This window comes from Zootoca vivipara, chromosome 3 (assembly GCF_963506605.1).
Source record: "Zootoca vivipara chromosome 3, rZooViv1.1, whole genome shotgun sequence".
Taxonomy (NCBI): domain Eukaryota; kingdom Metazoa; phylum Chordata; class Lepidosauria; order Squamata; family Lacertidae; genus Zootoca; species Zootoca vivipara.
Window position 1 is genome coordinate 119,690,919 of NC_083278.1, and position 27,087 is coordinate 119,718,005.

The following is a 27,087-nucleotide window of genomic DNA, read 5'->3' on the forward strand; positions in this document are numbered from 1 at the left end:
TTTCCTCGTTGGGCAAGGTTAGCAGCGCCCCTTTTGACCCGCACAGTCTCCCCAGGGGGACTCCCTTTGTAAGAGGAATGGCTTGAAGACCCCCTTCTCCCCCACAAAGAAGTCCAAGTGCTGAGATCTCTTTTGGAAGTTAGGCTGGCGTCTCCCGAGGACGGAGCCTTCTCAGTGCTGGCTCCCCTGGCTGTGGAAATGGCCCTGGGGGTTTCTTCTGTGCAGGAATTTCTTTTGCCAGATGGGAGGGGGATTCGTCAGTTGCGGTTCCTGCCTTGCAGAGGGCTGGACTAGGTGACTTTGGGGGGGGGCCTTCGAACGCTGTACTTCTCGGTGTCTCATCTGTCTGCAGCAGAGTTTTCCCTGGGGCCAAATCTATCCAGCTTTATATGTCCTGCATCAAACCAGTGTTTGCTTTGCATGTGCTTTTAACTGAAATGGGCTTGACGCTGGCTGCTCCTTCTCGGTTTCATTGCGGTTCTTGATAGCTTGTGTTGTCGCCTGCTGTTCATTGTTTCTCATATTGATTTTGTGTGTGTGTGTGTGTGTGTGTGTGTGTGTGTGTGTACAGTATTTGAAACCATGTTTGCGTTTTAATCTCTGTATGTGCGGCCGGCAGGCTCCCCACCAAACATGGTTTTTTAATCATTTGCTTTTGTTCACTTGTTGGAACGGCTTTGGAAACGTGTGAACTGGTTTTTAAATAATGTACCTGGCTAAATGGGGAAATGATGGGTGTGCTAAGGATGGAGTTTCCCCCCTGTTTAAACAAACATTTTATTTATTTTATTTTATTTTTAACATCTTTATTGAAAAATTCAAGAAGTACATAATTATATGTACACTAAACAGGGTGAGAATAAATAAAAGAGGGAAAAAGAAAGAGAAGCCGAACCCGTGTAGAAGAGAAAATAAAGTGGGGAGGGAGAAAAACTCAAAACTGTATGATTTACAGAGTTGTTATTGTACTCTGGGCTGCATCAATAGGAGTATAGCATCTAGATCAAGGGAAGTAATAGTACCACTGTATTCTGCTCTGGTCAGACCTCACCTGGAGTACTGTGTCCAGTTCTGGGCACCACAGTTCAAGAAGGATACTGACAAGCTGGAACGTGTCCAGAGGAGGGCAACCAAAATGGTCAAAGGCCTGGAAACGATGCCTTATGAGGAACGGCTTAGGGAGCTGGGTATGTTTAGCCTGGAGAAGAGAAGGTTCAGGGGTGATATGATAGCCATGTTCAAATATATAAAAGGATGTCATATGGAGGAGGGAGAAAGATTGTTTTCCGCTGCTCCAGAGAAGCGGACACGGAGCAATGGATTCAAACTACAAGAAAGAAGATTCCACCTAAACATTAGGAAGAACTTCCTGACAGTAAGAGCTGTTCGGCAGTGGAATTTGCTACCAAGGAGTGTGGTGGAGTCTCCTTCTTTGGAGGTCTTTAAGCAGAGGCTTGACAGGCATATGTCAAGAATGCTTTGATGGTGTTTCCTGCTTGGCAAGGGGTTGGACTGGATGGCCCTTGTGGTCTCTTCCAACTCTACGATTCTATGATTCTATGATACTTCACCAGATCTTAACCTATTATAGTATTTGTAAGAATGGATTCCAAATATCATTGAATTTGTCCATGGCAAACCTGCGTTTATTTGCAAGTTGTTCCTATTTTGGGAGTTTGTATCTTCAACCCAGTCAGAGACGGGAGCTGCATTTTTATTTTTCCAATTCATCAGTATCCGTCTTTTTGCTGTGATAAAGGCACACAGTGTCCACTCCTATTGTCCTTTTGTAAGGTTTCATGTGTTGGCCATATAATTCAAGAGGATGTTTTGCTCTGTAAATGTAAGGTTGTTCCATACAGTTCTGTTGATAGTTTCAGTTGTTGTTTAGTCGTTTAGTCGTGACCATAGCACGCCAGGCACTCCTGTCTTGCACTGCCTCCCACAGTTTGGTCAAACTCATGTTCGTAGCTTCGAGAACACTGTCCAACCATCTCGTCCTCTGTCGTCCCCTTCTCCTAGTGCCCTCAATCTTTCCCAACATCAGGGTCTTTTCCAAGGATTCTTCTCTTCTCATGAGGTGGCCAAAGTACTGGAGCCTCAGCTTCAGGATCTGTCCTTCCAGTGAGCACTCAGGGCTGATTTCCTTAAGAATGGATAGGTTTGATCTTCTAGCAGTCCATGGGACTCTCAAGAGTCTCCTCCAGCACCATAATTCAAAAGCACCAATTCTTCGGCGATCAGCCTTCTTGATGGTCCAGCTCTCACTTCCATACATCACTACTGGGAAAACCATAGCTTTAACTATACGGACCTTTGTCGGCAAGGTGATGTCTCTGCTTTTTAAGATGCTGTCTAGGTTTGCCTCAGCTTCACGATCTGTCCTTCCAGTGAGCACTCAGGGCTGATTTCCTTCAGAATGGATCGGTTTATTCTTCTTGCAGTCCATGGGACTCTCGATATAGTTTCAGTTACCTTCTGCCAAAAACCTTTCAATATAGGACAATGAAAAAACATATGTTTTAGAGAAGCATTATCCCTATTGCTATGGTCCATGGGGTCACGAAGAGTCGGACACGACTAAACGACTAAACAACAACAACAACATCCCTATTGCATCTAAAACAAACTTAATAGGCTCCAGTATATTCTAAATACTATTTTTTTTGTTGTATAAGCCTCAATTTAAGGTCCAGAGACACCCTTGTTATAGCAGTTAAAACGGTTTCCCACCGTGTGGTCGGAACTGAGATCTCTAGTTCTGTATTCCAATCCTCCCTCGATACCAGCATAAGGGTCGATTCTTTCCTAGCGGACGGAAAGAGGCTGTCAAACAGGAGGAGCCTTTGGACAGTGGAACAATCTCCCTGGGGAGGTGGTGGCCTCTCCTTCCTTGGAGGTTCCTAAGCAGAGGTTGGGTGGCCACCTGTGTTGGATGCTCCAGCTGAGATTCCTGCCTCTCGGGGGGTTGGACTGGATGACCCTTGGGGGTCCCTTCCAGCTCTGCAGTTCCCTGGTTCTCTTTTTCTTGTGCTGCCTATGGGAGAACTCCTTTGGCTCCTGGCAAACATCCTAGACCTTTATTGGGGGTGGGGAGGCCTAGGCCCAACCCCTCGTCCTGCCCCTCGTAGTGATCTCCATCGGGCGGGGGGGTCTTCTGGTTCTGGGAGCCCCTGATCCAGCTGAGCACTGTTGAGGGGGGTGCATGGGAACGCCCCTTCTTCCTCCTGGCTGTGGGGCTCCTTCCTTGCCCCCCCCATCATCTCTGCCCCCTTGCCTTGTGGAGCTGCAACCTGATTCTTGGCTGTGTCTGCTGCCAGGGCAAGCGAGGAGCAGAGTTGGCCCCCGGCCACACGCCTGGGAAGGGCTCTTCCCCCAGCGCTGGTGCCTGGCTTCCTGAAATTGGATCAGGCCAGGCAGGGCGAGAGGGGTCTGCCTGGGGCGGGCAGGCAGGCAGGCCGGCCGGCCAGGTTGCTTGGAGGGCTGTTGGATGGCGGCCAGGCGCTGTCTCGCTGCCGCCAAAGTGGGGGCCCAGCAACAGAATGCTTGCAGCTGCTTGGCTGGGTCCCCAAAATCCTTGTGGAGTTAAAGGGCCAGTGCTCTCTCATGCGGATGATGCGGGGGGGGGAGGCCAAGTGTGGGGCGTGCACGCTCAGCCCCCTCTCTGGAGTTGGCCTGCCCTGCCCCACATTCTTGTATAAAACAGCCAGACGCAGCCCGAGGTTGGGGCGTGTGCTTGTGGCTTTGTGCGTGCGGGATTTTATTTTACAGCCTTTATAAATGCCAAGGAGCCCAAGGAGCCCAAGCCCTCCCTCGTTTTCTCTCCATGCAACAACCTGCCTGTGAGGTAGGCCTTGAAGCAGCGGCTGGACCAAGGTCACAGACCGAGAGCTTCCCAGAGTGCCTCTGGACCCTGGTCTCTCCCAGGGACTAAACCCCCCACAAGAACCCAGAAACCCCTTATGAATTATCAGGCAGCTGGAATCATTTCGGCCAAAGGAGGTCCTGTGGAACTCATAGCCACAGGATTTTTGTGGCAGCCACTTAGAAAGGAAGAGATGGATACTTGAGTACCGGTAGTAGCCATTAACCACAATAGCAGAGCAGAAAGGGGAAGGAAGGAAGGAAGGAAGGAAGGAAGGAAGGAAGGAAGGAAGGAAGGAAGGAAGGAAGAGTTGTGGGCCACAAGGACGTGATTTACAACTGTGGAGGGTTAGGACTATTCACCATCACAATATGGGAGAGAGTTGTGGGCTTGCCCCTTGTGGGTCCCTTGGGTCCGCTTGGATTTCTCCCTGCTCTGCCCCTCCCCAGGTGTCCCTTGCGGAAGAGAGTTGGGCCGGCCCCACTTCGCATGTGTGGGTGGGTCGAGGGTGCTATTTTGGGAGAGCCAGTCCTTGCGAGGAGGAGGAAGACGTGGGCCAAGGTGCTGGAGGCTTCCAGGAAGCAGGAGGAAGCCCTTTTCCCCAGCTGCTGCGTCGTGTGGCTGCCCCCTGGCCCAGTCCCTCCCTCTGCGCCACGTGCAGGAAAGCGAGTGGGGGGCTCCGTGGGGCGGGGCAATGTCTTTCGTGCCCATCTGCTCCAAGCAGATGCTTCTCACACCTCCTTCGCTGCATTATTCCTGGCGGTCGGATTCGAAGAGTTGCCATTTTTAAAATTTGTCATTTCTGAATGGCTTTCTCTCTGATCCTTACGACAGCTTTGCAAGGTAGGCCAGTGTTATCTGTATTGCGCAGGCTCTTCCTGACAGTAAGAGCTGTTCGGCAGTGGAATTTGCTACCAAGGAGTGTGGTGGAGTCTCCTTCTCTGGAGGTCTTTAAGCAGAGGCTTGACAGGCATATGTCAATAATGCTTTGATGGTGTTTCCTGCTTGGCAGGGGGTTGGACTGGATGGCCCTTGTGGACTGGATGGCCCTGGCTGATTGTGGGGTTTGGGGTTCTCAGCTCAGTCCTTTACTCCCTGGGCTGCATGTGCCCAGTTGATTCTGTGGTTGGCATTTGGGTGAAGGGCCTGTCTTAGTAGTAGTAGTAGTAGTAGTAATAATAATAATAATAATAATAATAATAATAATAGATTTATTTACCCCGCCCTCCCCAGTGAGAACCGGGTTCAGGGCAGCTGACATCAATAAAATTACAATAAAACATAAAAGAAAGAAAAAACAATTGATTAAAATGCAGATTAAAATACAATTTAGATTAGTCTTGGTTCTTGGATAGTTGTGACAGCCAACTCATCGAAAGCCAGCATTTGGTTTGCTGGGCCATAAGATGGGCTGCTCCTAGAATCATAGAATTGGAAGGGTCCCTGAGGGTCATCTAGTCCAACCCCTGCCATGCAGGAATCTCTAGTGAAACATCCCTGACAGATGACAGTCTTTAAAAACTTCCGATGATGGAAAGTCCATCGCCCTCAATAGTAGATTGTTGGCAGGTGCCTCACAGAGGTGGCAACGTTCCCGTTGCGAGGGCTGGTAACTGGGTCTATTGCTATAGCAAATGTCAGTGCCCCCCCAGTTCTGCTGGGAAGTCTTTTCTGTTGTGGCTGGATCTGGCTGTGTCTTAGATGGGGGGCTCGTCCAGTGAGCAAGATTGCGGACAAGGCTCTGAGGGGGCACCGCTGTTGATGCTGCCCCCCAATAAAAAAAGTCTGCTGTGATACTCACCTACTGCTTGCCTCATGACACCCTAGGAGAGTGGGAGGAAAGAGAGAGAGGCTGCTGTTTTGTACCTCTGGATTAACCTGACCCCCCACTTGTGGGAGAATCGTGTGTGTGTGTTTGTGTGTGTGTGTTTGTGTGTGTGTGTAATGCTCTGTGAATGCAATGACAATCTTGAGTTGCGGTTGCCAGGCAACCCCACTTTTGGGGTGCCCTGTTCCCTCAAACAACCACTTTCAGCCAAATGCAGAGGGCAGGATCCGGCCCCACCCACCTTGCCTTTTGCCTGGGAAGGAAGGGGAGGCAGGATGCTCACAGGGGAGGAGGGAATGCCTCCCTCTGTTGCCAAGGCAACCAGGCTGAGGAGGATGGGGGTGATGCTTGTGGTCCTTGCCTTTCCTTCCTGGTGGCCAATGGAGCCTCCAGTGCAGCTACAGGAAGCGGGGAGCTGCCGACCTTGTTGCCTTGGCAACAGGCATCCCATCTTCTCCCTCTTTTGTTTGCCTGCAGTGATGTTGCCTTGGGGCCCACTCAGATTGGCTACCTGACTCCATGGAGGGGGTTGCCTTCATGGTGTGGCCCCTGATTGGCTAGAATCACCGGGGGGGGGGGAGAGAAAAACTGGTACCTGGAATAAAAAAACCAACCTGGTACCCAGAGTCATGTGTCTGCCTGAGGAGCACAGGACAGTCACAGGATTCTTCCCAAAAAGCCGCAATGGCAATGTTCTGCTGCATGATCAAAAACCCAGTTTCTGGAAGCCACAGGAGAGCAGAGTTATGCCCTTGTGCTTGAATCCTGCTTGTGGGTTTCCCCAAATGGGCATCTGGTTAACCCCTGCGAGAACAGGATGCTGGACCAGGTGGGCCGCCCCTGGCCTGATCCAGCAGACTTCCCTTTACAGTATGTTCTGAAAGAGGCTTCAGATGTCTGGCTATGAGTGGGGGCAGCCTTGCTAGTCTTTGGGTCCCTCCTGGAAAGGCCCTTTGGAGCATCCTTTGCCCCTGTGCAGAAGCCCATTTGGCGCTGGGGGGGGGCAGAGGCTTTGGCCACACCAAATGGCTTATTGCCTCGTAAGGTCAACCAGCTTGGAATCAAAGGGACGCAAATTTAAGAGCAGGAGGCAAATGGCCGAGGATGAAAAGGTACCAAAGGGCCTTCCAAGAACATTGCCTGTTAACATATTCCTTTCCTGTCTCACTTGGGTGCTAGTTTGGGGGGGGGGCTGTGGGGCAGCCGAAGGGTTGCCCTGTCCTTTTCTCTGCTCCCCTTCAGCATCTCTGCACTTCCAATGGAACCACATTTATTTCTTCCTCCGCCAGTGAGGCAAAGCCTGTAAATCTTCAAGGGGGTGCAGTGCAAACTGGGGGCTGTCCAGCAGTTTGTGGGGAGAGGGAGAAAAGGGGGCAGGAAAGAGATTCAGAGACAAATCAGCAGCCAAGAGGAGGGAGATTCTTCTCACCTGAATTCTGCTTCAGCCAAAAACCTGATTTAAAGAAGTAGGTTCAGGACAAGCAAGCGGCATAACTTCTTTGTGCAAGGCAAGCGTGCTCTTCGTAACATCACCACCAGGAGAGGACTCCTCAAGAGCTGTGGGCTGTGGGATTCTGCACCAAACCCGCAGAGTTCTCCTCTCCCTCTCCATTCTATTCTCACAACAGCCCTGTGAGGTAGTTGGGCGGATGAGAAACGGGGACTGGCCCCAGATCATCCAGTGAGCTTCCTGGTGGAGTCGAGATTTGAACCCTGCTCTCCCAGGTGGTGCTGTGGGTTAAACCACTGAGCCTAGGGCTTGCTGATCAGAAGGTCGGCGGTTCGAATCCCTGTGATGGGGTGAGCTCCCGTTGCTTGGTCCCAGCTCCTGCCAACCTAGCACTTCGAAAGCACGTCAAAATGCAAGTAGATAAATAGGAACCGCTACAGCGGGAAGGTAAATGGCGTTTCCATGTGCTGCTCTGGTTTGCCAGAAGCAGCTTTGTCATGCTGGCCACATGACCTGGAAGCTATACGCCGGCTCCCTCGGCCAATAATGCGAGATGAGCGCGCAACCCCAGAGTCGGCCACGACTGGACCCTTTACCTTTACCTTTACCTTCCAGGCCCTGGCCCACCCTCTGACGGACACACCACACTGGGGAGTGGGGTGGGTTAAGGACATCTCGTCGAGCATCCTCTTCCCGCCAGGTGCTTGTGGTTTTGCAGGTGGTTTTGTGTCTGTGTGTAGAAATGCTCCCCAAACATCTTTGACCAGCGGCCTCAGCCACCTCGGAAGGTGCCCGGCTCACCTTCATGTGAGTTTTTTTACCTGTTGGGAAATCTTTAGTTGCAGTTCCTACCTTGTAGGGGATTGGACGCGATGGTCCTGGGGGGGGGGGTCTACCCTATAATTCTCTGATTCTATTACAGACCCCTGCAAATGCCCCTATTTCCCCCATGCACAGGGATGGCTCTGCCGAATAGCCGTTGTCTCTCCCGGAAATCTCTTGGCTGCATTTGTTTTAGGGTTAGGCAGAAAATGTCACAAACGTTTAGAGAAGGTTGGAAAACGTTTATTGAATATATGGGGGGGCACACCTGAAAACGTTGGCAGCGTTAAGATAAATTCAACAGTGCAAATAAGTTTTGATGGATGCAATAATGGAATATTGAATGGTGTAGTTTTGGTAAAATATGCGGGGATTTATGATATGCAAAATGAACCATGGAAAGAGAAGAAGGGAAGTCAAATTTTAAGAACGTTTAAATGAGTATTTTAAATTGTAAAACAGAAAAGTTAGCCAAAAAAATATGTGTGTGTGTATTTGTGTGTATGAAAACATAATAAACCTGAAGTGCATTTTTTAATATATAAAGGAAATGTGTCTGCTTTGAGAATTCTCACCTCCAGCGACTTGCTACTTCTCTGCTCCCTGGCTCCCCCTCCTTCCTTCCCTCCCTCCCTCCCTCCCAGCTGTCAATCAAGGGTCATTCCTTCGCTTGTGGCTTCCTGGAGCATCTTGGATAGTGCCCCTCCCTGCCCCAAGACCCCTCCTTCGACCCGGAGGGTGCAAAGAGTCTCACGCCCTCTCCCTGCTTTTGTCTTGCCTTTTTTCCTTCCAGGTGGAGAGCGCGGAAGCCCCCAAAGACACAGCCTCAGCACCCAAGTGCCCCCCGCCTGCCCACAACACCAGCCCCGTGGAGCAAGTGCCCAACGGAGATGTCGGGATGGGCAGCCCCGAGAACAGCAGCGGCAGCGCCACCGCGGACCTGAAGGGCCGGCAGCCCAGCGAGGACGAGGCCGGCAGCCTCCCGGATGGGGAGGTGGGGGGACGGGCCTTGGAGAACGGCCGCTGCACCCCAAAGGACAGCCCCGACCCGCCGGCCAGCGAAGGTGAGCTGGGGACATAGGAAGAAGGGTCTTGGGTTGGGGCAGAGGGTGACTGGTCAGTGTGGTGGGGAGGTCAGGCTCCGGGGGGGTGGGAATGAGGCTCAGCCAAGGGGTCACTTAGCTTTAAGGAACCTCACAGTTCTCAGGGCCAGCCGGGAAGCCCCCTTTCCACATTCAGTCCAAACATCACATTTCTTCTCAAAGGAAACAGGGCTGCAGCCTTGCAAACAAATCCGTCTGTGGGCAGGGCTGATTGGCTAGCACCAGTGACGTCTCCAATATCCCTCAGATCCTGGTGCAGTTTTGCAATGATAACCCCCCCTCCCCCAGCATCCTTTACGGTAAGGCACAGAATGAACATGCATGTGCTTTAAGAAATCACCTTATAATGGTGAGGCGCCCGAGAGGGGCAGGCCTGATGCTGCAGATGGCATTCGATTCACTGGAGTGTGCATCTCTTTCTCGTATGCGGAAGCCGGGTTTGCTCTGCTGCCCCTTTGGGGGTCCCTTGAAGGCTGTGCCCGCTTTTCTTCTCAGCTGCTCAGACCAAGGAGGGTGACCTAGAATCATAGAATTGGAAGGGGACCCCAAGGGTCATCTAGCCCAACCCCCTGCATTGCAGGAGTTCTGACTTGGGAGTTCAGGTAGCTCTGCCTTCACCAACCTGGTGCCCTGTTGGCCCCTGCCAGCCTGGCCATGTGGCGAAAGCTACAGACCAAAAGATCTGGAGGGCGCAAGGTTGGCAAAAGTTATTTTAGAGATCGAAGCTGCGGTCTCTGTGGGGCCTTACAGATCTGGCCAGCCTGGTTTGCCTCCCTTGCAGTGGGCACAGAGTGGCTGGGTGAGGCCCACACCGCAATTTCTCTTGCTGCCACACCTGGCGCAGCATCACCAGGGGGAGAGCTGGTCAAAGGATGTCCTAGGGATCAGGTGAGCGTCAGAGAGCATCTCTGGCCACACTTTGATGTGCCCCAGTTGGGTTTCTACCTGCACAACCACAGGTGTGGGAGGTGTTTGAGGGGGAGCCAAGTGCCTGCCTCACTCTGCCTCCTTTATTCCTGCCTTGCAGGGGGTTGGACTAGATGTCCCTCAGGGTCCCTTCCAACTCTACAATTCTATGATTGTACGATGTGTGCCTGGTTATGCCAGCGATGTGGGTGGCGGACTAAGGGTCCCCTGGGAGGCTGGTGAGCTGGTGCTCTTCCTTCTGGACTCCCGCAATGGGAAGGGCTATGGCACAGAGGCAGTGTGGTGTAGTGGTTAGCGTGTCTGACTAGGACCTGGGAGACACCAGGGTTCGAATCTCCACTCGGCCTTCATGAAGCTCGCTGGGTGTGGCCTTGGGCCAGCCCCTGCCTCTCTGCCTGACCTACCTCACAGGGTTGTTGTGAGGATTCAGCGAGAAGAGAAAGAACCAATGATCTTGAGCTCCCTGGAGAAAAAGGTGGGACCTGCAGGCTGATGAGTAAAGAGAATGGACTCCCCACAAGTGTCTCTACCATCTTCCAGCACCCCCAAAAAGCTCTCTGTGCAGTCCGCTAGACTGCCCACGTCCATAGGCTCCATGTTGCGGCCTGCAGGTGCCAGGGCCAGCCTGCTTGCTGGGTGCCCCTGCCCTTTGGCTTGGGTGAGGGAGAGCAGCTGCCAGGGCAGGGACGGGCTCAGAAGCCCACAAAGCCAGCAGCCAAGTGGGGCTGTGGTTTGGGTTGCCAGCCAGAAGAGCTGCCTTCAGAGGTGTTGACAATTTTGTGTGTGAGAGAGAGAGTGAGAGAGGGCACAAAGGAGAGAAAGGCAGCCCAAGGTGTTGGAGGGAGTGAAATGAGAGAGGGAAAGAAACAAGATGGCCATGCATTGGCCTGATCCAGGAGCCAGTCTCTTCTGATGTTTCCATGCGTCCATGCGCCTTACCCTCCCGATTGAGGAGGCGCGGGGCCGCACATGCGATGGGCTTGTGCCATGCGCCCACGCCCCACGGCATGCTGGCGTCACTTGCGGACATGTCGCACGGACACCCTGCGGCTTGCGTGCATGATGCGAGCCCGCCCACCCCACGGCCTGCATGCCCGGCTGCCATGGAACTTTGAGAGGCCCAGCCTTTTCATTGAAAATTTTCTGGAGGGCCCAGCTCCCTGCCCCCCCTCCTCCCCCCCCTGTATGTATTGGTGCAACCCAGCGGGGTGTTCTCTTGTGCAAGCACAGGCTGGAGAGTGGGGAAGTTTTCCATGTGCAAGGTTTTACTGTGGCTTTATAATTTGTTGGAAGCTGTCCAGAGTGGCTGGAGCAACCTGCCAGATGGGTTGCTTGATAATAATAATAATAATAATAATAATAATAATAATAATAATAATAATAATAAGGAAGGTCCCTGAAATGCAGGGGAGCCCCCTGACCATCTCAGTGTGGGGCTTGTGCCCTATGGGTGAATTCTGCCCATCTCCCTCGCCTGGCAGCCTTTCAAGGTGCCCAAAGTTGTGTCCTGAGGAAGGGCAGCAGAACAGTGACGTGAGGCCTTTTGGACAGGAGGCAGCAGGATCCTTCCCAGGAGGGTCTACGCGGCTCCTGCCTGAGGAATTCCTCCTGCCCCAGAAATCCGGAGTGGGGGGGCGTCTTTTTCCAGGGCGGCAGAGGAGGAGGAGGAGGAGAATGGCAGAGGAGAATTCCACATTCCCAGGGAGCTTAGGTTTCCTGCTGGCGAGGAGCCTGCGAGGGGAGGGGTCTTGTCCTTCCTCTGCCGCTGTGCCAGGATTGTTCCTTGGGAGGCCAAGGCTTGGCCAGATGGAAATTCTGGAATCCAGGGACCCAGGGAAGGAGGCGGCCGGCCGCCACAACCCCGGAGTTGTTGCTGATATTTGGGGAGGGAGGAGCGGAGAGGCTTTTTGCCCCCTCCCCACCCTACAGAGCGTCCAGCCTGGGCATCCCAGGTCCAGAAGATACTGGCTGGGAACAGGGAGGCAGCTTCCCCCGTCAAGGAGGAGGGGGCTATTCACGGGGCGGCAAAATGCCAACATTTCCCAGATCCGTAGAGGGACCCAAAAGGGGGAAAGGAATAGTGTGTGTTGCACAACGGATAAGACCCGTAGGTATCATAAAGCCCAAATTTTAATGAGCCGCAAAGAGGGTGAACAGCTTAGATGTGGGGAAGCCAGGAGTGAAGGGCCCTAAAATCCTATGAAAAAAGTTTTGCCCAGCCCATTTACTCGGCCGCCCACATTGGCTGACTTGGGTGAGTGCCGCCTCGCCCCCCCCCATAGCTTTGGGCTCTGATTGTTGCCTTCCTGGTGCAAAAAAAAAAGAGGTGGGTTTGCCCTCATTTATTTCTTTCATTTATACCGCACCTTTTCCCCCAAGGAGGTCAAGGCCGGCACAAATAGTTATCCGTTTCATCCTCACAACAGCCCTGTGGGGTAGAATCATAGAATCATAGAGTTGGAAGAGACCACAAGGGTCATCCAGTCCAACCCCCTGCCAAGCAGGAAACACCATCAAAGCATTCTTGACATATGGCTGTCAAGCCTCTGCTTAAAGACCTCCAAAGAAGGAGACTCCACCACACTCCTTGGCAGCAAATTCCACTGCCGAACAGCTCTTACTGTCAGGAAGTTCTTCCTAATGTTTAGGTGGAATCTTCTTTCTTGTAGTTTGAATCCATTGCTCTGTGTCCGCTTCTCTGGAGCAGCAGAAAACAACCTTTCTCCCTCCTCTATATGACATCCTTTTATATATTTGAACATGGCTATCATATCACCCCTTAACCTTCTCTTCTCCAGGCTTCTCTTCTCCAGGTAGCTCAGGCTATGATTCTATGAGTTGCTTCCCCAGCTAGTCAACCCCATGAGGGTTGGGAGGCTGTGAGTGGCGAGTCCAGGAGAGGCTTTTTCTCCAGCAAGTGGGGCCCAATCCACTAGCATGAGCCGAGCCACCCTCTTGCAGGAGAACTTCTGTGCAGAAGTGTCAAGGAGCTGGGGGGGGGGCAGCAGCCACCCTGAATTTCCTCCTGCGCACTGTGGGCAGAATGCCACACGTTTGCGCATTGGGGATGGATAAAAGAAAGTCCTTATTCACACAGCGCATGGTTAGACGGTGAAACTCCCTCCCACAAGAGGCTGTGAAGGCCACCAACATGTAGGGATTTAAAAGAGGTTTGGAAAAATGAAGGGAGGAGGGAGGAGGAGAGGGCTGTCGAGGCAGCAACGCTTGTGAATCCTAGTTCCTGGAAACCGCGGGGGGGGGAGTTTTGTTCTTGTGCTCGGATCCTGCTTGCAGGTTTCCCTTTGTTGGGGCATCTGGGGTGAGAACGGGAAGTCTGGCATGATTCAGCAGCTCCTAATGGAGCCTCCAGGCCCAGGGCAGTCTATCTGGATTCCGAGGTCCTTGGGGGGCATGCTGCCGCTGGGAGAACAGGATGCTAGGCTAGCTGGTCTGTTTTCCCGATCCACCGGGGCGGTTTTTATGATCTTGCGTTCTCACCGCTGCTGCCGTCTCTCCACCCCCACATGTTCCCACACGGCACGTTCAGGCAGCCTCTGCGTTTGTCCTTCCTGACACACACACACACACAGACACACACACACCGGGCCACCGCCTCCCTCTCTGAAGCCTTGCAGAGGTGCTGTCTTCCGCTGCCCCCAGCCCACACCCAAATTTCAGGCTGGGTGCTATTTTTAAGCTAAGCTGTGGCCTCTGTTACCTGCGAGAAAGACGACACAGGAAGCTGGCGGCTCTCGGGGGGGGGGGAGAATGCAGTGGCTGAGCCACCTCTTGACAGGAGAGTGGTTCCCTCCCTCTGCCCCCCCTTCAGTTTCTGTTTGGCATATCATGTCCCATGCAGGCGTCAGACACCCCCTCCCCATGGCTTCCCGGGGGGGGGCTCTCCTCATTCTTCCTTCCCCCTCCTTTTCTCTGGGGCTTCTCCCCACCTGCTTTGAGGAAGGGGCACCCTTGGCAGGTAGAGAGAGGTGAGTTTCCTGCCCCCCCTCCTGCTTGCTGGGTAATCTGAAAATGGGGTGCAGTTGGGGGCAGTCGCCCTTCTTCTTCTTCTTCTTCTTCTTCTTCTTCTTCTTCTTCTTCTTCTTCTTCTTCTTCTTCTTCTTCTTCTTCTTCTTCTTCTTCTTCTTTGTAAATCGTTTTTATTGGTCTTACAAATTTGTTGTTGTTGTTTAGCCGTTTAGTCGTGTCCGACTCTTTGTGACCCCATGGACCATAGCATGCCAGGCACCCCTGTCTTGCACTGCCTCCCGCAGTTTGGTCAAACTCATGTTGGTAGCTTCGAGAACACTGTCCAACCATCTTGTCCTCTGTCGTCCCCTTCTCCTAGTGCCCTCCATCTTTCCCAACATCAGGGTATTTCCCAGGGAGTCTTCTCTTCTCGTGAGGTGGCCAAAGTACTGGAGTCTCAGCTTCAGGATCTGTCCTTCCAGGGAGCACTCAGGGCTGATTTCCTTCAGAATGGATAGGTTTGATCTTCTTGCAGTCCATGGGACTCTCAAGAGTCTCCTCCAGCACCATAATTCAAAAGCATCAATTCTTCGGCGATCAGCATTCTTTATGGTCCAGCTCTCTCCAGGTCTTACAAATACAAAATACAAATAAACACAAATTAGTAAAAACATATCTGTATAAAGAGATTCTCTGAATCTTGAGACTCCCCCCCCCCATTCCCTCCATGGGGTCTTATTTTAAGAATCTGCAACTGCATATTCATCTATACTCCAATTCTCATATCAAGCCACATTTGCCATAATATTCTTTACGCTACAAGTGAATCAAAATCCTGCTCCTGTTTCAATCTGCTTTCAGTGGTCTCCTAGGTAACTTAAGAGTTTCCCCCATTCTTTTATAAAGTTTTTATCCTCTTGGTTTCTGAGTTTTCCAGTCAGCTTTGCCATCTCTGCCTAGTCCATCAGCTGAGTTTGCCATTATTCTCTGGTCGGGACTTTGTCTTCTTTCCAGCTTTTGGCTAATAACATCCAGGCGGCTGTTGTTCCAGACATAAAGAGTCTTTTAGGGAAGTTTTTAATGTTTAACTAGCTGGCCCTGCCACGCGTAGCTGTGGCATTGATAAGCCGCCCAGAGTGGCTGGGGTATAAATAATATATTATTATTATTATTATTATTATTATTATTATTATTATTATTATTATTTTCTGCTCCTTTTGGTACCTGTAATTCCTAATAGAAAAGCTTCTGGTTTCTTAACAAAGGTTATTTTAAACCTTTTATTTTTTAATTCATTTATTTCATTGTTCTGGCTACCATAAGGACATAAGGAGAGCCTGCTTGATCGGGGCCAAAGGGGGCCCATCCTGCCCAACTGGCTGCCTCTGGGAAAACTGCAAGCAGGACCTGAGCATCCCCCCCCCCCACCGCACCCTGGAATATTGGTTTCAGAAACATTTACTGCTTCCGATGGCAGAGCGGTTCCACCCTGGCTAGGAGCCCTGAGGTTGCCTTCTCCCCCTTTGCCCCATCCTCCCTTAATGCCATCCAGGGTTGTTCTTTTTAAAAAAATTTATTAATAATAAATTTTATTTTACAACACTTCTAAAAACAGCATTCAAATCAAAACATTAATCCCTAAATATAAATTGGAAAAAAGAAAGAAAATAAAAGTAAGATATAAACAGAAAAGAAAAAAAGGAAATAGGGGGGGGAATGAAAGGGGAAAAACACCCTCAAAGATCTTCTTTTCAGCATCATATTCATCTTACGTATTCACAATAAACAAAAATGAAGACTTCCACCAACCACACAGCACCTCTCTTCAATTTCATCTCTTCTAACTGCATTTCTTTATCTGATCAAATCTAACCTTATATATTGTAAAAATCTCTGTTCATTCCCTTTTCTCTTCACGAAGCCGTTCCAAACTCAGCCAGATATTCACCTTTGAACCTTGTCTTTTAAAATATTCATTCAGACATTCCCATTCCTTTTTTCACCATTTTTTTTATGTCTTACTATGTCCGTTAATTTAGATAACTCCAAATAGTCACATAATTGACATAGCCATTCTTCCCTAGTAGGTATTTGTTTCCCTTTCCAATATCCAGGTTGGGGCCCCTCGCTTCCTCCTGTGGCAGGGAGTTCCGCAGTTGATCAGATGGCTGTTATTCCTGATCAGTGGGGCCACTGCCCTCCCCACCTCCCATTAGGATGTTGCACTGGGAGTGACTTCAACCACCCACTGCCAATCCGAGGTCCACCCAAAGAGCTAGGGATCCCCTGGGAAGGCCTGCCTGGCTTGGGTGTAGATGAAGCAGGGGCAAGGGAGGAAGCCTGGAAGGGCTGCTTCACTGCCACCCGTGCCCAGGCCTTGCCCAGGTGGGGGGCAGCTGAAGAGACAAGAGAGAGAGAGAGAGAGGGAAAGGTCCCTTTCGGTCGTGGCCCCTCTCTGTCCAGGGAAACTCGCCTTGCTAAGGACCTTTCTCCCCACGCACTTTGTTTTTCAAAAATGTCAAATACATTTGATTTTAATTCCTGGTTTCCCTTGTCTGCTGCTCCACATCTTCCTGTGCTGCTGTATTTAAATAATGATGATCATAGAATCATAGAGTTGGAAGAGACCATAAGGGCCATCCAGTCCAACCCCCTGCCAAGCAGGAAACACCATCAAAGCATTCTTGACATATGCCTGTCAAGCCTCTGCTTAAAGACCTCCAAAGAAGGAGACTCCATGATGATGATGATGATGATGATGATGATGATGATGATGTTTTGAGAGGTTTAGTTTTTGTAGTTACAGGTAGGTAGCCGTGTTGGTCTGACGCAGTCAAACTAAAAATAAAAAATCCTTCCAGTAGCACCTTACAGACCAACCAAGTTTGTCATAGGTATGAGCTTTCGTGTGCATGCACACTTCTTCAGATACCTGAAGAATATCTGAAGAAGTGTGCATGCACACGAAAGCTCATACCTATGACAAACTTGGTTGGTCTGTAAGGTGCTACTGGAAGGATTTTTTATTTTTAGTTTTTGTAAGCAGCCCTGAAAGCAATGGCTTGTGGGGTGTGCATGCATTTCATAGAAGATCAAAATAAAAAACCCTGCTCCGCTCAGGGGAGAATTGACCAGTGGGTGGAAGGAGAGGGAACTTCTCTAGGGGAGAAAGAGAGAGGAATATTTTTTGCCACCCCCACAAAATGTCAGAATTCAGGCTGTGTGCAGGCTCTGTGCGCAGAGAGGCTGGGGCAACCCAGTCAGATGGGCAGGGTGCAAATAGGAAAATTATTTGTATTTCTGCATTGCAGGGGGGGGTGGACTAGATGACTCTCAGGGTCCCTTCTACAACAATTCTATGATATTATTACCATTATTACTTGTGCTGAGAGAGTGCTGCTCCGCCCCTTGAATCACCTCTTTGAATTGTTCCACTGTCAGTTTCTGTTCCTGCAAGGCTTTGATTGCTATTTTCATTTTTTACAGCATCATGCCCCCCCCACACCCCCAAGGAACAAAAACTGACATGGGAGCAATTTAGAGAGGCCGTTCAAAGGGCAATTGACTTATTCATTTTGTAAGATTCATACACCCCTTGATTGTAAAAATACAACCCTCAAAGTGAATGCAAAAATTACCAGTAAAAACAACTCTTTAAACATTCAGAAGATAAAATCAGTAATAAACCGAAAGCAGATTGGAAAGTTTTGATGCCAGTTTTAAACACCTGGGTAGGCTTGTCTAAACAAGAATGTCTTTAGCGGGTGCCAGGAAGATCTCAACAGGCAGGGAGTTCCAAAGGATAGCTGCTGCCACACTAAAATGTTGCTTTCTTGCAAATGCGGAACGGGTATTATGCAATGGCAGTTCTGCACATTGAAGCGGTCGATAGGCATATAAGATGTAAAGTGATATTGTTAAGAGGGCACACCCACCCAGGGCACAAGAAAGCAGGCAGAACCTTCAAGGAGCTGCCTTTGCCAAGCAGAATGAGCCTGGCCGCTTATCCCTCTTCCCAGGAGTGCCAGCTTGGCCCCGTGACCGTGGATGCCTGGAGCTGTGGGTGCCATGCAGTGTGCATGACCCTGGCACTGAAATTTGTGGCTGCCTGGGCCCTTCGTGGGCAGTTTTGTGGGTGCTCGGGCACCACTCCCTCTTCCCCAACCTGGTGTTTTGGACTACAACTCCCATCAGCCCCTTGGCAGCACAGTTAGGCTTGGGGGAAGGTTAGGTGGGCATGAGAGTGGTGCCCAAATTGTTTCTGTAGGCGACTAAAACAGCCTCTGATCTGTGGGCACAGAAATGGAAAGGAGGCGAGGGGTGGATTTTGAGATGAATGGCGAGATCGGCGGCAAAAATAAGGGACCAGAATGAAGGAAAGTAGATGGAAGAATGGAAACTCCTATCGGACTATTTTAAAAAGTGCTCTAGCCAAATGAAACCGTGAGCAGGTCTTGAAGTCTAAACAATGAAAGGAGAGGAAGAAGAAAATAAAGAAATGTATCTTAGAATAAGTATTGAATACAAGGCAGCAGGAAATTGTTTTTTTGGGGGGGGGGACCATCGCGAATGTTAGGATGGGAAGTCAAATTGTTAAGAGAAGTGTATAAACTGGATTTTGTGTTAAGTTTTTAAATCCAGTAACAATTTAAATATGAAAAGCGAGAGAGGAGGGCCCAGGCCACGAGGGGCAGCGCTATCAGACCCAGCGCAGGCACAACGCCCTCCTTTGCGTGTGGGCACTTGCCAGAGCGGGGGGGGGGGGGGCTTTGACTCCCCCCACCAAAGGACTTGCATGGCCCAGACTTCTCCCCCGGCCCTTCTGGGATCCTGGCGCTCAATCTGTTCTCTCTCTGTTTCCAGGCAAAGAAGAGAAGGAGGAAAACCACTACAACTCCCTGAAAATGGAGGCAAGTATTTTCCGCACGGAAGGGCTCTTTTTTTGGGGGGGGGGGAAGGAAGCAGCTTCCAGGGCCCACAGGCTGGAGCATTGCTTGCTTAGAGTGGGAGTGGGGGTCCTGCTTTGCTCTCCCAGGGACTCTTGGATTAAAGCTCCCATCAGAGCCAGTGGGTGGGGACTGTGGGGGCTGCCCAACTCCCCCCCCCCACTCCTGATGTAGAGCATATACTCTTTAGCCAAAAACAGCTCATAGAAAGACCAGGAATAAAACAGTCCCAGTATGAAAGATGTGACACACAAGGAAAAACAGGATGAGGAGGGCAGAGGAAAACAGCAGGCTCAGGCTCCCTTTCTTAAAGCTGCAGCTCTGATCTTGACTGGCTGGGGGGGAAACGGTTCACGAAGGACATATTTTTACCCCCCCCTTCCAATAGAGCCCTATAAATTCAAAATTCAGTCTAAGCAATGCACTTTACTATACATAATTTTTATCATCATTAATAATTGTTAATACTTTTTGTAATATACGTTTCAACACAACTTTTTGAATGTGTTCAGAAACGTTTGTCTGAGTCTTGTTGTTTGATTTTTAGTTTTAATGTAATTGTTCGAGTATTGGGGTCCAGTGTAAACAGAGATATATCTCGGCACTGAACCATGTGAAACCCGTCCTGTGGAACGTCCTCCCACCAGATGTCAAAGAGAAAAACAACTACCCGACTTTTAGAAGACATCTGAAGGCAGCCCTGTTTAGGGAAGCTTTTAATGTTTAATAAATTATTGTATTTTAATATTTCTGTTGGAAGCCGCCCGGAGTGGCTGGGGAAACCCAGCCAGATGGGCAGGGTATAAATAAATAAATTATTATTATTATTATTATTATTAAGGAAACGGAATGAAAACGGCCTTGTACCCCCAAAATAAAAGCAATGCTTTTCTGAAGGCCACTTTTTGGAAATGGCAGGAGGGCAGAGCAGGTCTTGCACTCGGCTCCTGCTTTGGAGCATCGGCTGAGATGGGAATCTGGCCCGATCCGGTGATCCCTCCTGACTCTCATCTCCCCCATGCAGGGATCTCGCGGCCGCCTGCGAGGAGGCGGCCTGGGCTGCGAGTCGAGCCTTCGCCCCCGGCCGATGCCGCGCCTGACCTTCCAGGCGGGGGACCCCTACTACATCAGCAAGAGGAAGCGGGACGAGTGGCTGGCGCGCTGGAAGCGAGAGGTGAGCCTGGACGCCCCCGGGTCCCAGGGTGGGGGCGCCCTGGGAGGGGTCCCCTTCTGCAAACCCCCTCCCCACGGGTCCTCAGCTCTCCCTGGGGCTCCCCCTTGGCTCCTCCAGCAGGATTCCTGCTGCTTCTGCCTCCCAATGCCGAGGCACAAGTGCAGGATTGGTCACAAATAAGGTGGACCAAGTCCCCCCCCCCACTCCCAATATTTCTCAGGGGTCTCAATATGGGCTCTGGGCTGCTGTTTATGGGGTTTTCCGAGAAAGGCACCAGTCTCCGCGCTGAAGAGGTGCTATTGGGTGGGGAGGGTTATGTTTTCCAGGTGATGGCTTATTCTGTCAGCCCCTCTTCGTAGAGAATGTGGGGGTCCTGTCTGCAAGGAAGCTGCCTCATTCATGTCATTGGTCCATCTTGATCAGTATTGTCTGCACTGACTGGCAGCAGCTCTCCAGGAGTCCCTCCCAGCCCTGCCTGGAGATGCTGCCAGTGGGGACTGACCTGGTTGCAGGACAGCTGTTTTCTACCACTGAACTACGGCTCTTCCCTATAGCCGCGCTTTCTGCCCCAGAGATGGGAGAGGAAGACTTTGCCAGAGCAGACCATCCCTCTTCCCTGCACAGCGGACTTCTAGGGATCCATTTTTGTTCCACCCCCAAATGACAGTTCTCATAACTGTAGGGGTGGACGGGGCTCCGAGGGTCATCTGGTCCAACCGCATGCATTTCAGGGGGTTGGACTAGATGACCCTAGGGAACCCTTTCTGACTCTACGATTCTATGATCCAGTTGTGTTTGGGGGAGGGGGAGAGAAGCCACGATGCGCCTCCCCGAGAGAAGGTTGGGGCCTTGGCGGCTCTGCCTCTCGGTCCTGGCCCGGGTCAAGGCGGTGGTGCATTGGAGGCCATGCAAGGCAGGAGTGAGTAGTGGTCGGAGCGGCTGCTTTAGGGTGGCAGCGGGAAAGGGTGGCTGTCAAGCAGAGCAGGGGCGGCTGTCCTGGGGTGGCAGTGCTGCTGGGTGCTTGGTGGGGGGGGGTCCCGTGAGAGGGGGGTCCCGTGTGTGCAGTAGATCCGGGGGGGGGGGGGTCAAGAGTGCCAGCCTAGGCTGCCCTAGGGGCATTGGCGGGTCTCTCTAACACTCCCCTTCCTCTACTAGCCCAGAATGGGCTGCAGAATGTCTCCCATCTCTGTCCCATTGCACAGGATTCTAGAGTTGGAAGGGACCCCAAAGGTCCTCTAGTCTAACCCCCTGCAATGTTGCTTTGCTGCTTGGGAGCACATGGGAAATGTGGGGAGGGGGGGGTCTTCACTTTTCTGGCACACACACCCCTGCCCCCTTTCCCTTGTGTTCTCATTCCAAGGAGTAATGACCAGCGCAGGCCAATATCTCCTGGCTCCCCAAATCCCTTTTCTGCCGCCTTCTCACAATTGAGGGTCTTTCGTAGCCCCAGGGAGTGACTGGAGAGCCGGTTGGGAGAATTTGAGGGTCTCGGCTCTTCCTCTACCTTCTCTGTGTCAGGCAAGGCTGTGTGCCTAAGGCAAGAGGGTGGCTGGCCGCGTGCCTGCGGGGGGGGGGAGCTGGATGCGGGGGGGGGGGAGAGGAACCTGGCATCCTGGCTAGCTCATCTTCCGCTGTTTAAAGAGGCAACTTTCTAGTCCTGAAGAGAGTCAAGAGTGGCTTGAAAGTGTAGATAAGTCTGCAAAATAAGCAATCATATGTAAGTTTGCATACTTTTACATAGCTTGCAGGATTCGGTGTTGCTTGGCACATAACTTTTTTCTTAATGTGTGGTTATCTACTTATTTACTTCATTTCCTTACCTAATATTTCCCCCCTCCTTCACCCGTCTGGTTTCCGAGGCAGCCGCTTAGGAGATCCCAGTGCTCAGCCAGGCATTGAAGTGTCTCACAATTCCCCCCCCCCCAAAAAAAACCTGCACTCAATCTGCTATGGAAATCTTGGGCCTGAGAGATCTGGGCGGTTTTTGCTGATCCGTCATGGCCTCCAGTGGCAGCGAGTTCCACCGTTTAGCAATGTGCTTGGGAACTTGTACCCGGACCACCCATCCCTCTTGGTCCCCCTCGTTGGCATCACTCCTCCGTCTTCTGCCTCTCCACAGCCTCCCACATGTTCTGCCATGAACAGAGCCCCTGTGGGGTTGCCTTCCCTTGCCCCATGACTCCTGGGTGCCTCTGGCTGGCTGGCTGTGCGCACATGCAGCCCATCAAATGGTCTGGCATTCAGGGAGGGCGCACGTCCATCGTGGGCACGGGTTCATAAGATGCGAGACTGCGTGCTTGCAGAAATGCATCGCTGGTGGCGCAAAGGTATATTCTGCAGGTGCTTTGAACTGTGCAGAGACCAGGAAGGACCCTGGCGGTGTTTGCAGGGGGCACAGGGCACATGCGATGATGGGCTGCACTGGGAATCCCGCACCCTATTTTCCTTCCAGGTTTAGGATCATTGTGGCCACTTCTGTTTGTGTAACTTCCAGGCATTCCTAGAATCATAGCATTGGAAGGGACCCACAACATTACGAGTCCCACACTCTTCGTTCAAATAATAATAATTAGGGCAGGCACCCCCAAACTTCAGCCCTCCAGATGTTTTGGACTACAATTCCCATCATCCCTGACCACTGGTCCTCTTAGCTAGGGATCATGGGAGTTGTAGGCCAAAACATCTGGAGGGCCGCAGTTTGGGGATGCCTGAATTAGGGAGTTAGAGAGGTGGCTTTTATCACTATGTTTTTACAGCATCTCTGTGACTCAAAGGAGGGGTCTGCCCTAGTGGCCTCCTCCTTCCCAGCATGCTTTGCTGTGCCCTGGTACCCTGGTCTGCCTGCAAAGCATTATGGGTTGGAGAGAGGCATCCCCGAGACAGGCGCAGCGTAGGACGTCCTGAACAAGGAGGGGACTGGGGCAGAAGGTGCTCCAATACTGAACATTTGTTTACCAGTCCCCTCCCTCCCCTCCCCCTCACATTTATTATGGTTCATAGCAATAATAATATACAGCCACGGAAAGTTAGAAACAGACGTCAAGTAGCCATTGGGCAAGGATGGTGCTCTTAATTCCCTGCGTAAGTCAGAGGGAACCAAAAAGTTTCCAGCAGGTGTGTAAAAGCCGGCGCAGAAGGCGCTTGCTGCATCTGCGGTGGCAGGGAGTTCCGCAGGACTAAAGGCTTGGCTTCTCGCTGTTGTGGAAGGAGCCTCGCCAACTCGGGGAACAACCCGCGGTGCTCCTGCAGGTGATCTGAGGCTGGCCTGGGGCAAAAGGGCTAGGGGCTCTGGGCTTTCCTCCTGCCTTAGGTGAACTGGCTCCTGCTGAGCTGCACCCCCTCCCCCCTGTGTGGCCCCCTGTGCCTGCCTGTGGGGCAGGCGGCAGACAGCGTCCTCTTGCGTGGCTCTGTGTGTGCTAACTCCCTCCTCTCCTTTACCTTTCTCCCACAGAATGATAACCCAGCGGCAGCTCAGCTCGACAAGGTTCGTGGCGCACCTTTGGGGTTTTGCGGGGAGGGGGGCGGCGGCTTGTCTCATGTGGACCCCGTGCTGGGGCTTGTGGGTTGCCGGCGGGGGGGCTGTGGATGTGCCCACGCCTTCCCCCTGCGTCTGCCCGCTGCCAGGGAGGGCTCCTTCCTCCTCACGAGCAGGCACCCACTTTGCTGCTCCTTTTGGAAAGATGGGTGCAGGGTGGGGGCTGGCCTCTAAACCCCCTCACCCTTTCGCTGCTGGCCCCTAACCCCCCCCCATCTCCACCCTCCCCTCCTTGCAAACCCAGATCCTCTTTTGCCCCAGAGCTATGTCACCATTGCCCACGGGGTGCCCTGATTGTAGGCACCCACCCACCCCACCCCACCCGCCGGGCAAGCCACCCTCTCGGGGTTGGGGTGCTTTGTAAAATTTATTATGATGATTTGTTGAATCTGTGAGTGGCTGGATTGGACCCAGCGGTTGCCTTTCCATTGCGGGGGGACTTGTCCCTGTCCTGGGGAGTAGGAAATGGGGGTCTGAAAGGAATGCAAGATGACCCGACTCATTTCTTCAGCCAGGAGCTGAGAGGGCACTGAGAGGAGGCCTAGTGGGCAGAGCATCTGCCTGGCACCCTGATTCGGTCCCCAGTGGTCGCATCTGCAGGTGGAGTGTTTTCTTGCTTGGAACCCTCTGCCCAGTCAGTGGGGACAGTACTAAATCCTAAAATCCTGGAATTGTAGAGTTGGGTGGGACCCCGAGGGTCATCTAGCCCAACCCCCTGCAACGCAGGAATCTCAACTCGGTGGACCCGTCCTCCAAGTATAAGGCAGCCTGTCGTGTAGCTGGAAATCAAAAGCTGTGTGGGGCTCAGGATCCTTGAAAGAGCGCTGAGGCCTGCTGCTGCCAGTTTGAATGGAAGAAGGTGACCTCCCCCCCCCCTTCACCCTGTTTTCCAATGCAAGGCTTCCTTCCTGCCTCATCCTCAGCCTGGCTTCTTCGCAGAGTTTCTCCCCCTTCCAAATATGTTGGAACAGCCTGGCTGGGTGGATGAGCTGAAAGCGAGAGAGAGAGCATATGGACTTTTAAGAAAGAAAATAAAACAGTTGAATGGTTGGCTGCCAAACTCCCTAGACGAATAGGCTGTATTCCTGCAATGAGAGTGGTGTGTGTGTGTCGCTACACACATGAGATTTTTGACACTGGTGTTTCCTACCCCTTCTGTCATCCCGTGGGTTTTCAAGTTGGGCTGGTTGGTGACTCGCACCCGGCACCCTTCCTGGCCCGGGGGGCAGGTGGTGCAAGCAGAAGAAGGTCTGCTGCTGCTGACCAGGACCTTGGCTCCTGTTCATAGAATCATAGTAGAGTTTGAAGGGATCCCAGGGTCATCTAGACCAACCCTCTGCATGGCAGGAACCACAGCTGCCTGTGACGCCGCTGGGTGCAGGGAGAGGGGGAGGCCCAGGGAGGGCCAGAGGTCAGCCAGGGCCGGTGCGAGGGGAGGGTGGGGGGTTAGGGTGCTGCGTAGCTCTGTAGGGGGAGCCTCTTTGGGATACTCTGCGGGGGGGGGGGGCACCTGTTGAGGGCAAGCCAGGGCTGGAGAAACATCTTGCTTCAAAGGGGCACCCCAGAGATTTGCTTTGGCAGCCGAACCCAGATTCCACACAAAAAAAGGCTCCCAGAATTAATGAAAACAATCACATACATATATACACAATAATAATAAAATAACAAAATCTCTAATAGAGATTAAGGAGATGTGGTTTAATATTGATCTATAGAATCCTAGGATTGGAAGGAGCCCGGAGAGTCTAGTCCAAACCCCACAACGCAGGATCTCGGCAATATCATCCTTCTAGGGGGCTCTCAAATCTTTCCAGTGCCCCGGTCTTAATCCGGTCCTGGGGCAGGCTAGTTTTGGATGGGCAAAGGGGGGTGAAGCAGAGTTTGAGGCAGCAGATGATGCCCCCCCCCAAGGGACTCTGCTTTTAAAAGAACAAACTCTGAAGGCCTGAGTGGAGGGAGTGAGTGTAAATGGGGCCAAGAAGGGCGTTGGGCTGGGGGGGGGGGCTGGTATCTCACGCTTAAAGTCTTTCATGGAAAGGGGGGCAACGGCATGGACACCCCCCCCCCAAGCAAAAGGGGTCTCGTGCAGCGCAGGGGCAAAAGGCGGTGCAGTGCCATCAGGGAGGGGCCCGGCTTCTTAGGTTGCTGGGGGCGCTCTCCTGCCCCAACAGAATAGAGCTGCCATCTTCTCCTGGGGTTTTACCTCCACAGGAGGCCCTTAAATGAAGACTACTGGGTGGCTGTCTGGCCGGGATTCTTTAGCTGGCAATGGGGGTTGGGCTAGATGACCCTGGGGTGTCCCTTCCAACTCTACAATTCTAGCCTTCCTCCCTTTCAGGTGGGCCAAGCTGAGAACTCCTGCCCGCTCCAGCTGGGAACAGCTGTTGCCTTGAGCATTGGCAATGCGGGCTCCTGGGTGCTGGGAGTTCAGGCGGCACCTTGGGGTGGGTGGGGCAGCTTCTCTCTCCCCCCCCCCCCGGACACTGCAGGCAAAGGCCAGGCCAGGCTGGGCAGAGGCAGCCCTTCCTCTTGAAGTCAGCGGCCGGCAGGGCAGCTGTGCCACACAGACGGGGCCCCTCCTCTTTCCACCGAGCCTGAGCTCAGCCTGGCCAGCACTGGCCGGCAGCCGCTCTCCAGGAAAATGAGGTCAGGTCCCTCCCAGCCCTGGCTGCGCTCTGCACCTGGAACCTTCTGCATGCAAGCCCCTGCTCTGCGGCCCTTCCTGCCCCCCCCTTCCTGAAGTGCTGTGCAAAATGGGGGGGCCCTCAGCTGCAAGCACCCCTCTCCTCTGTTCTGCTTGCTTCGCCTCTGGAAAGGATCCGAGGGGTGGGCTTGCGAGGGGAGCCTGCGCCCGCACACTGCAGCAAAATGGCGGAACCGGAGACCCCCCTCCCCGTGGCAGGCCTGCAGCAGAGCACCCACAGTGCCCCCCCACCCGTGCCCACAGGCATGCACTCGCGCACAGCCACTGCCCTGCCCTCCTCCTCCCTCCCCGAATCTCCGTGTCCCTGCTCTTTGGCGCTGCTCCACCGCTGGGTCTCCCTAGCAACAGGTTTCCCCCCCCCCCTGCTCGGCCCTGGTCTATTTATAGCCTGGCAGCCCTCACTGCTGGCATGGCGGCAGGAAGAAGGAGCCAGAGAGGCAGCCCCCTCCCACCTCCAGATAAAATGGGGAGGGGGCTGTGTGGCTCAGGCAGGGATGCCCAAGGGGCGGAGGAGGGGACCCCGCAGTTGGAGAAGGGTCCCCAGGCTTCCTTAGCCTCACCTAGCATCAGAGGCCGGGCTCTAGGGGCGAGGGAGGGCAGGGAGCAGCCAGGGGGGGGGAGAAAGGAGGAGCATGCAGGGGGGCGACAGGCACACTCCTGCATGGTTACTCCTCTGCTGGTGGCGAAAAAGACAGGCCAGCAGGCCAGCGAGAGATTCACAGAATGGCAGAGTTGGAAGGGACACTCAAGGCCATCTAGTCTGGCCC

General features: G+C 52.5%; 1 protein-coding gene across 5 annotated transcripts in view; it reads left to right on the plus strand.

Moving 5' to 3' along the window:
* Window positions 1-27,087, plus strand: part of DNMT3A (DNA methyltransferase 3 alpha) — an 87,892-nt gene that overhangs the window by 23,851 nt on the left and 36,954 nt on the right. For 3 of the 5 annotated variants that reach the window (XM_035110749.2, XM_035110753.2, XM_035110750.2), the window contains exons 4-7: window positions 8,759-9,029; window positions 18,825-18,871; window positions 19,932-20,081; window positions 23,533-23,565. In XM_035110749.2, coding sequence (XP_034966640.1) covers window positions 8,759-9,029; window positions 18,825-18,871; window positions 19,932-20,081; window positions 23,533-23,565 — 501 coding nt within the window. The remainder of the gene's footprint in view (window positions 1-8,758; window positions 9,030-18,824; window positions 18,872-19,931; window positions 20,082-23,532; window positions 23,566-27,087) is intronic. The other 2 variants (XM_035110751.2, XM_035110754.2) reach the window with 1 other exon arrangement.